The 10,606-nt window shown below is 40.5% G+C and overlaps 1 protein-coding gene across 1 annotated transcript; it reads left to right on the forward strand.

Annotated features, from left to right (window-relative positions):
* The first annotated feature begins 771 nt into the window (after window positions 1-771).
* Window positions 772-9,318, forward strand: AKAP5 (A-kinase anchoring protein 5). The gene is made up of 2 exons (XM_059182315.1): window positions 772-978; window positions 3,470-9,318. Exon 2 carries the CDS (start codon window positions 3,730-3,732, stop codon window positions 5,017-5,019), a length of 1,290 nt encoding a protein of 429 aa, XP_059038298.1. The 5' UTR covers window positions 772-978; window positions 3,470-3,729; the 3' UTR covers window positions 5,020-9,318.
* Window positions 9,319-10,606: the final 1,288 nt, after the last annotated feature.

The raw sequence follows: 10,606 nt of genomic DNA on the forward strand, positions 1-10,606 counted from the left end.
CAACTTGTTTAGATAAAGACCCAGGAAATGTATGAAAATACACAGCCTGGCCATCCAGTCAGGCTAGAGGGTAAATGCTCCCTGTGCCCTTTGCTCTGACTCGGACTGGAATTGTGAGGGAAGCCATCTCCTGCACACACCACCCCCCCGCCCCCTTAACTGAGAGAGACAAGATTAAGCAGACACTGGAAATACATAAAATATAAAAGATGGATGTGGCTGGGTTCCTGTGCCCGTCTGACCTCCTCGCCCACACATCGTATCACCTCTAACTGCCGCCCAGACTAGGGAGGCCAAGGGTCTGGGTCTTGGGTCTCTGAGAGTATTTGGCAGTGAACCATAATAACACCATTACACCCAAAGCCACTCCAAGGAAAGGTTTTTTTTTCCCCTGTTTCAATTCATATACGTAATTTTTCCCCCAAATGAGCTTTCACCCGACACAGTTTTTAACCCTACTTTTCAAATGTAGTATCTGCCGTGTATTTAAAGACTCGGCGTGTTGGAGGGGCGGGGGACTTAAATGGAAGTGCCCCTAAATTAAAACCAAATTTTGCTACTTTGCGTCTCAGAAAATGCGGGGGTTCACTGCCCTGGTCCGCATCCCATCTGCCCCCTCCCCCTCTGGGTGGTCCGCTGCCTGTGCTGCACGTGGTGCGCCGCGGGGGCCCGCGCGGGGGCCAGGAGTGCCAGGTGTGCTCCCACGCCGCGGGGCGAGCCGCTTGCAGACTGAGCCCCCGCGCCCTGGCCCCGCCCCGCGCCCGCCTGCCCCGCGCGCATTGGAGCCGCGGGCTGTCGCTCCCCGCGCTCTGGGGAGGGGGCGCCGCCGGCTGCGCTCCTGCAGCAGAGGGCTGCACGCTGCTGGTGCGACCCGGGCTTCCCGGGCTTCCCGGGCTGCCTGGGCGTCCAGCGCCGCCAGCGGACATCCCCCACCCCCCGACGTCGGCAGCAGGGTCGCCAGGAACCCCGGCGCCGTCGGTAAGTGAAGGAGGGCGAGGGAGTGTCCAGGAGTGGGGTCGGGGCTGGGGTCCGGTCCGCCGGCCGCCTGCGCGGCGTGGTGGGCGGAAGGTCCCCCTGGACACCCGCAGTCCCGGCCGCCGAGGAGGCCTGAGTAGGAACCGGCAGGGGTCGTTTGTCTGCCGGAACCTCCAGCCCCGCGACCCTCGTCAGCGGTGCCCACCCACCCTCTTCGCGTTACAGCTCATGCTGGCAGCAGGGGTGGCGGGGACCGCTTCTCCTTCCTCACCTCCTTTGCGGGAACTGTGATTTGGGGTTCCTGGCCATTGTAACTGCAGATAGCCTGCAGCCGCGCTCTGTTCCACGCCCCCGGCACTTTCCTTTTCGAGTACTTGGTCCTGCGCTCCGGCTCCTGCCGCCAGGCGCATCCAGTCGGAAGGAGGCGCCTTCCTCCGGGTGGCGGCTTGGTGGCCCGCGCCTGGCCCTGGGAGAAAGTCACAGCTTTCCTCCCGATCCTCCCGAAGGGTTTGCTCTTGGCCTCCGGGCTTCTCTGCTCAGGGGGGAAAGTGGCGTTAGACATGGGACTCTGTCAGGAAATGACAACAGGGACTTTGAGATTACCGCGACAATGAAAGTACCCAGCAGGTTAAGGAGCATCGTTTGCACGCGAACGTTCTGCAAGGTTTTAATGTTTTCAGACTGTATTTTTCCCCATTTCAGTTAGGTTTTTGTTTGCGTGTTTGTTTGATTTCTACCGTAACAGACGTTCACGTGAGCTTCCCAGGCAGTTGTCTCTGGGCGACCCAGGTTAACCTCAAATAGTACCATCTTAAACATGATCTAATTGCACTATTTCTGTTGTACATCCTCCAGTTGGTAAAAACTATCAGGTGCTGAGAACTCCCAAGACGTGAGAAGACTTGGCTTATGGAAGCATTGTGTGAAGACGGACACTGTACAGTGTTCACATTTTAGGTCCATCGCTGTTCTAGGATGACTTTGTCTTTCTGTCGGGGCATAGCGTATGTAACTGCCAACCTAAGGGAATATTTATTTAGATCATAAACTGATTTCCTGAGTTCCAGTCCCTTTTGTGGTTCATAGAATCAAGAGCTAACCAAATACACCTTCAGCGCTGAAGGATTTACACAAAAACAGTACAGGGAAAGAGTCCCCTCGCTTATTTTAGGATATACATCAACAAAAATTAATATGGCTTTTGTTAGATCATCACCTCACTTCTGTGTTCTTTGGTGCTGTCATACTATTCTGTGGATCAATTATATGTTTATAAATAACTAATCAGTTTGCCACTTGCATAGCATATCAGTTATTTTTGGCTTTCAAATTAGTTCCAGAACCAAGAAAACAAAATACAGAGAATTTCAAAAGCTTTATTTTAAAATAGCAAGAATTCAGTCTGGTCTTGGTTCAGTTATGACTTGACAGGCTACCTTGTGGTTAAAGAAAACAATTAAAAATTTTTTGACTAGTGAATCTAGTGCAGATTAGTATCTCCAAACAATTCATTTTTCTGACAAAACTCTAATGCCTACATTCCAAGTCTGGGCTTCAGAAACAGGCAATCAATCTGGTTCAATCTAATCTGTTACCTGCTAGTTGTATAATCTCAGGCAGGTTGTTTAACTCTCTGTGCCTCAGTTTCTTCCTCTGTAGAGAGTGATACCTCCACCTACTCATTTTATAATGTGGGGAAGACTAGAGATGTATGTAAAAGTGTCTAGCATATCCTAATGCACAGGAGTTGCTCAGTAAATGTCAGCTATTATTATCATTCACTCTTACTGGCCTTCGACTGTGTGCTCATGGAAAACATTTGAACAGTAGATACTTAGCTGTCAAAATAGCTGAAAAAATGTCAAAATTATACAACTAAATTTAAGAGGGGAGAATGACAGTGATGTTAAATTTCCCAAGAGTGTGTATGAAAAGTAGCACCTCTCTGATGGAACATATATTTTTAGAACAGAAACCTTATGGTATAACGGAGAGAACATTGGAAAGTCAAAGTCTTCTGTGCTAACTCTGGCTGTGACCTTATCTAACTGTAATGGCTTTCGGCACCCCAACTACCCACCCTGGAGTTCGTTTTCTTCATCTTGCTGGACTTGAATGATCTTTAAGATCCTTTGCAGCTGCAGAATTTGCATGTAATAAAAATCACCCTAGCTCTCTTACCACTTTGCCTTTCATTGTTTTGTTACTGTCCTCTGTTTGTTAACTTGGATTTGAACTATAAACATCCATAAAGACAGCACAACAAAAGATTGATACTGGATTTGCAAGTAATCCAAGTTGAAGTTTTAACAAAGAGATCAGAGCAAAGTAGACTCTATAGTAGTCTTTTTTATATTTTTTATTCTGTAGTCATTTCAGTAGATTATTAGATGGGAAACGTTCTTGGTAGAACAATATACATTCAACTGAAATCTTTCTGTAGGAAACAGTAGGTTGATGGTGAAATAAAATACACTCTTTTTTCTCTCATCAGGTTGGTCCTTAAATAAAACAATAATCTAACCAGTAAAGGGCTTTCATGAAGAAATTAACGAGAGAAATTACAAGTAAGAGAGAAACTAGGAATTGTACATTGAAGAAACCACCTCAAACAAATGTATGGAGTAAAACAAAAAGAGTGAATACATCTGGAAGAAATTTTACTTAGTATATTTTTGCCCACCTTTTTGTCATAAAGGCTGCTAAGGAAGAGAGAATATAGTTTTCTAGAGAAAGAACGAATGTGATGTAAAAATGGAAACCACGGTTTCTGAAATTCAAGTTGAAAGCAGGGATGAGAAGAGACCCACAGAAGTTAGTCCTCAAGATGAGAGGCAGGAGGGAAGATCTTCAATGCTTTGCTTCAAGAGAAGAAAGAAAGCAACCAAAACGATGAAGCCCAGAGCTAGCTCTGAAGCTGCTGGTACGGCAGGAACGCGTCCCCCAGAAGCAGGAGCTTCCGATCAGCCACAGCCCCCAGGCGGGGCCTGGGCCTCAATCAAACGTCTTGTAACACGCAGAAAAAGGTCAGAATCTTCAAAGCAGCAAAAGCCCTTTGAGGCTAAAGTGCAACCTGAAATCAGTGCTGAGGATGCTGATCTTTCTAAGAAAAAGGCCAAATCTGGACTTAAGATTCCCTGCATTAAATTCTCAAAAGGAGAGAAAAGAAGTAATCATTCCAAGATTATAGAAGACTCAGACTGCAGCATCAGAGTCCAGGCAGAGGCTGAACATGTGGATACAAAAGCCCTGGCCCAATCAGATGAGCAGGCAACAAAAACCGAGTTGCCCCAGGATTTAAGTAAAGACGGCTCTGGGAAGCGGGGTGATGAGGTCTGCGAACCAAATGTGAGCAACAGCACAACTACAGCTGGAGAAAAAGTGATCTCAGTAGAACTTGGGTTAGATACGGGGCACTCTGCCGTTCACCCAGGAACACTAATCCTTGAAAGAGATACGGAAACGATTGAGGAAAAACAAAGTATTCAACCCCAGCAAGCAAGCCCACTTGAAACTTCTGAAACAGAACATCAGCCTCCAGTGGTTTCTGAGGTTCCTCCCTCACCCACAATCCCAGATCAGCAAATTGTGGAAGATGCCGGAAGCAAGATCCTAGAAAGTGGACCAAATTGGGAAGAGCACGAAAGTAGAGAGATTGTAGCCGAAGAGAGTGAGCCAAAAGATACTGAATTGAGCCAGGAATCAGAGCTGAGAGAAAATGAGGTCACTGCAGAAAAACCCAAACCAGAAGAAAGCAAAAGAATGGAGCCAATTGCTATTATTATTACAGACACTGAAATCAGTGAATTTGATGTTAAGAAATCTAAAAATGTCCCTAAGCAATTCTTAATTTCAATTGAAAATGAGCAAGTGGGGGTTTTTGCTAATGATAGTGGTTTTGAGGGTAGAACTTCAGAACAATATGAAACACTCTTAATAGAAACAGCTTCTTCTCTTGTCAAGAATGCTATCCAATTGTCGATAGAACAGCTGGTTAATGAAATGGCCTCTGATGATAATAAAATGAACAATCCTCTACAGTGACTTAATTTCCAGATCATGGGAGGGGAAAAAAAAAAGCTTCCTGCTAAATTATTTTGCATATTTGTGGCATTTTGCATTCAGTTACAAATGAGAGGCTATCATCTGTGGAATTTACAGGTACAGTTCCAGCCCGGAAGTGCTAAAGAATTAAGTATGTAAAACTCTCCTACCACGGAAGTGCAGTCACTTCTGGATTTTGGAGGAAGTTAGTAAAGATCACAATGGAAGTGACATATGGGGAGTAGCTAAAATGACATGTGGTAGTTGGGGTGCTTAGGAGGGGGAAGCTGTGTTTATTGAGCACTCATGGTATGCCAGAAACTCTAATATTCTCTGATGTCACAAAGCCTTGTTTCCTTTTGATAGTTTAATCCTGTGTATAGGTTAACATCACATTGGATTTTCAAAAAAAAATTTTTTTACAGTGCACTTTTATGTTTAAAATGGTGAATAAGGTGAGCTATTTTTGTGAATGTGTGATTTACAGTTGTTACACTCATAGGCAGTAGTCTTACCTCAAAAAAAAAATATTGCCTTTTCCTAATTTCAGCAGAATGTGCATATTTGAATCAAATATGAGTGTTTTTCTTGTCTTGCTTAGATACCGTACAAAGCCATTCATAATTTATTTCAAATAGGCAAATAATTACCAAGTGCAAATGTGTGGAAATGGGCCGTGCATTTTCCCTCTCTGTCTTTCTGCCTCACATCCATTTCTGCATGGGGTCATCTGCTGAAAAGTTAGAGACAAAACCCAAAAAACTGAACAACAGCAACAGCAAAAACAGGAAGAGTAAAATACTGTTTTCCATCCAGGAGAAGGCAAATTGCCCAAGTAAAAATATGATCCCAGATAACATAGGATTCATCTTGCAGGACTGCTTCTCTAGAGACCACTTTCATCCACCTCTCCCCAAAGAGGGAATTCATAGCCAGCCTGGCAGTAAAAGTCCCAGGAAATCATAACAATTTAGTGAAAATACTCTTCACTTTTGACCAAGAATGAGCCAAGTTCATGGTTGAATAGAAAGTGAAAAATTATTGTTAAAGCACATTGTATTTTAAATATCAGTATTCTCTTGTTGTGCCTATGTGTCAACAGACACCAGTAACCTACATTTTACATGGATTTTGATAAATAACTTTTTCATCAGTATGTTCAATCCAGTTAATCCCTTACCAAAAAAAAAAAAAAAAAAAAAAAAGAACTTAATGTAATGATGAGAAGGGCTTATTTGCATTTTATCTGGTTATTTAAATCATCGATCTCATCAACGATTGCCATATTTTTTGAAAAAGTAGTTCCATTTCAATCTTTCCTTGTGTGAAATGGCCATAATACTATAACACACTTCCCTACCTCACAGGTAAAGGTCCAAATTGTTTAGTCCCCATTGTCTAAACTGAGAGACAGCATGACTCTGACAGTAGATGAAGTATAAAAAGCTTTCCACTCAAGTTGCAAAGCATTTGTTAAAGAGGATTTGTCCATTCTTGGAGAAAAGAGTGTACATTAGATGATTGTAAATGACCTGGTGACTTCTTGCATTATTTATGGATTACATATAGAAAGTATGTGCTGATTTGTCCTGTAGAACCTTCTTTGTTTCTTGCTGTGAGTACATCTTGAGACCTCTGGCAGAAAAACCTAATCTGACTTTGGAACTGAACCAAATAATGGATATTATTAGCAAGATTCTTTGCTGAAGTACAAAATTATTCCCCCAGACTTTTCTACCTTCACGCGTATAACCTTGGGAGGAGAAACCCACAAAAATCCTTCAATTTAGCCACACAAAAGTGGATTTTCAAAACATATGACCCAAGAAGTGAGTTTCTTTTAGTAGTATAATTTTCAGACATAAAAAGAAGACTGCTAAGTCATTCTCCCTAAAAATACTCTTTTTCATTCACTGTATGTGGTGCTAATGGACTTGGATGGCTACCAGCAAATATATTTAAAAGTGAAAATTTTTAAAAAATCTGACCAAAGTTCGTGCATTTTACAGTGTTTTAAGGAATCCTGTCTTCATTTATTGCAAGAATGGCTCAAGCCAATATATGTGCGTTGTAAGTTTTTCAGTAATCTCTCATGAATGAACAAGTATAGCACTTACCAGTGATTGCAAATATTTTGGAAAGCTTATGCATATTTGGGAGTTTTAAAGAGTTATTAGATAAATATGTGTAATTAGTTATTTATGTTAAGGTAAGAATACTTTCTCTGGTCCTGGGTTTCTACTTTTTTTTTCCCCCACTGTGGTTTGATACATATTTTTTGGTTAGACCGTATAGTATAACCAATTGTATTTTGTGATAACATGTGTACCCTACCTGTTTTCATTTTTAAGTGGTTCCTCCTTAATCTTTTCTATTGAAAGTATCTGGTGAATTAAATAAATAGGATTTCAGTCTGAAAAAAGAATCCAGAAATTAATTGATCTCAGTCTGAATATACCTGCCACACGGCCAAATCCTTTTCACATGAATTCTAAGGTGATCCAGATTGTTTTGTTATAGAAGCAAGCAAGGATCCAATAACTTGGAAGTCTCTTATAAAATGTTTAATTTCAATAGTATTTATTTTAAGCAATTGGACTTTATATGCCAAACATTAAGTGAACATAAATAGGTTCCTATTCAGTTCATCCCCATTTGACATGATTAAAATGATCATTTAAAAGGCAGTTTAATAATACTGCATTAATTTTCATTTAAATTTACTGTGATAAATGTTGCTTTTAATGAACATTTTATTAATTCGCTGGGATTCAGTTTCCCTTTGAACTCAACATTTTACAAGGTGGGTTGGTTTATTGGATACTTGTTAATTTTTTCAGCGTATTATCTTCGCCCTTTTAAGAGCCAAGTGTTATTCACTTTGCTTTACAACCCAGTGAATATGAAAACCCTCTTCTATTTTATGTAGCACTAGTCACTTAACATTTTCTCAAAGTACTTTATAGGATATAAAAATAGTACTGGGTAACATTTAAGTAAAGGTAGCAGAAAACAAAAGAACTTTCAAACAGAAATTATGTTCCCTGCCACCACCTCCACCTCAAAGAATAATAAGTATGTGGCACAAATGGGATTCTTCAGAAAAGCTGTCTGCATAATTTTCTTTCAAGGTAATGCATTTGACAGCACGAAGTTTGTGATGATCTTAATTGGTCTACTATTTAGTGGAATCTGAGAAACCATCGGATTTATTTCTGAGAGATTAATTTATTTTACCAGCGCCTGTGAAAAGCCATCCTGCTCAAGGTCATTAAAGACAGGGATCATGGGAGGGCACCAATCAAATATGGCTTCTGCATGCAATCCAGAGTTCACTTTATCAACGTTTCACTTCAAGTTGCCTTATTTTTTATAGTTAAAGAGTTAATTTGCAGGGGTTGGGGGGGTCTACAGCAGAATTTTTAAAATAATTGTTAGGCTTTAGAGTCCATTGTTTGGAAAGATCCTTTTAATGTTAACTTTATTCAGATATGTAAAGTCTTCTAATTTCAACTGATACTCAATACGTCAGGGGTTGACTTTTCTGCCTGCCATTTATACATTTTCTTAAGAGTCCTTGTTTATGGTTTCAGGTTATTTAGGTTCAAATTCCTATGAGGTTTTATCGTGTAACATAAAGTTTCTTATTATACAGAATTCAGAATTTCAGTCAATAGTACATTTTGTGGTACATTTTTGAAAAAAGTTCTTGTAATCTTTATTTAGTTACAAAAAATTAAACAGAAGGAAGCTACATAAAATTTAGATGTCCTGATTAAATTCAGTTTGGTTCAACATGTGTTGGGTATAACATATGCCCAACACTGTAAAGGAGACAGGCTCCCAGCCCTCTAAGAGCTCAAGCTAGGGAACGGCAACCAGAGGAACTAGGACAGGGATTAAGGTTAGGAGCCACAGGCATGAGTGCCATAGAGGAGAGAATAAAGAAAATGTGATTAATTCGTCTAGTGAGGGGAAGTTTGGTCATCTAAATACAGGGACAGTTTGAAAGCATTCCATTTCTAAATAGTTAAACGGTTATATTCACTATGATTTGTGAACAGGTGCAGAAAAAAGCCTGCATTATGTTACATATTTATAGTAGTTCTTTGTCTATAAAAATGTTAAGTGGATGAGCTATTATGAAAGTAAAAAATTCCATTTTGTAATTTCTTGTTAAAATCAGTACTCTATGACTGTGGATCAGATGCTAATATTTAAGAAATACTCTGTAGAAAAAGATTTCAACCTGAATTAATATATGTATGACTCTTAATATAGAATAAATGATATAGTGGCTCATGTTTATTTTATTTTACATCATCTAAGAGAAAGGTGGTATATTATGTTTACTTCCTCAGAGTTACAAAGGTCAGACTGATGGAACTGTTGAGTTAGCACTACCAAGAGTTCTGCTCTGCTGATTGGGAGCTAGACAGACTTTACAAAGACAAGCCTAAAAGAGCCCGCCTCCAGCAGACAGAAACACAAACTCCTCGAACTTGAATTCAATTTCAGTGAACTATCTATCCATCTAAAGGGCGTATCTGACTTTGATGCCATCTATAAATTTGATAGACATGTCCTTGTTTTCATCATCTCTTGCTATGCCGGTAGTTGTCTTTTCTACATTATAGTAACCTATGAATTGTTAGCAGTATTACTTCATGGCTTTCCAAATAAGCAATCTTCATATGAAAGTGCTTAAGTTATTCAGATCTTGTCTGCTAAAGCTGGATGTTTCAAAAGTTCTCTGTTTATGAAGACACTGATTTTATGCCTCTAACATTGACAACCCTGTTTTTCCTGTGGCACAGTGCAATGGTAATAATTGGACTCTACAAAAGAATGTACTTTACAAATCTTGGGACCAATGGCAAGTTGATCGTGTCTGGGGTGCTCAGTCAGTAGAGTGTGTGGCTTTTGATGTCAGCGTTGTGAGTTTGTGCCCCGTGCTGGTTGTGGAGGTGACTTAAAAAAGTAAATAAACTGGATAGGGTCCTAAAACTAAAACTTGTTCCAAAGCAAACAGTCTTACTAATGCACAAACCCTGTACATAAGCTTATTTAATATTTCACATCTTGCAGAGTTTTTTTAGTATATGTGCTGCCAAAGCGAGCATACATCTTGCAGAGTTTTAAAATTCTTATTAAATCACATCTTTCTTTTTTTTTTTTTTTTTTTTTTTTTTAAATCACATCTTTCTAATAGATAACACTACCTTTTGCAAAATTTGTCTTCATAGGCAATTATGCTAATCCTTTAGACCCACCATAACTGCTGAAGTCTGGAGTCTCTGACTGCTTTGTGAGCACCTACTTTTTTTTTTTCCCCAAAAAGCTTGAGAACACCAGGGTGGGGGATGTTGAGTTTTCTGAGCTTAGGAAAGAGTGACTGCAGACAGTCCCCACTTAACAATGTTCAGCTAATGACTTTTTGATTTTATGATCGTGTGAAAGCATATGCCTTCAGTAGAAACTATACTTGGAATTTGGGGTTTTGAGCTTCCGCAGACTAACACCTTGTGACATGATGCTGTGCTGTGACAGCTCCCACCCAACCACGGAGCACAAGGGTCAGAAAACA

This window comes from Mustela lutreola, chromosome 7 (assembly GCF_030435805.1).
Source record: "Mustela lutreola isolate mMusLut2 chromosome 7, mMusLut2.pri, whole genome shotgun sequence".
Taxonomy (NCBI): domain Eukaryota; kingdom Metazoa; phylum Chordata; class Mammalia; order Carnivora; family Mustelidae; genus Mustela; species Mustela lutreola.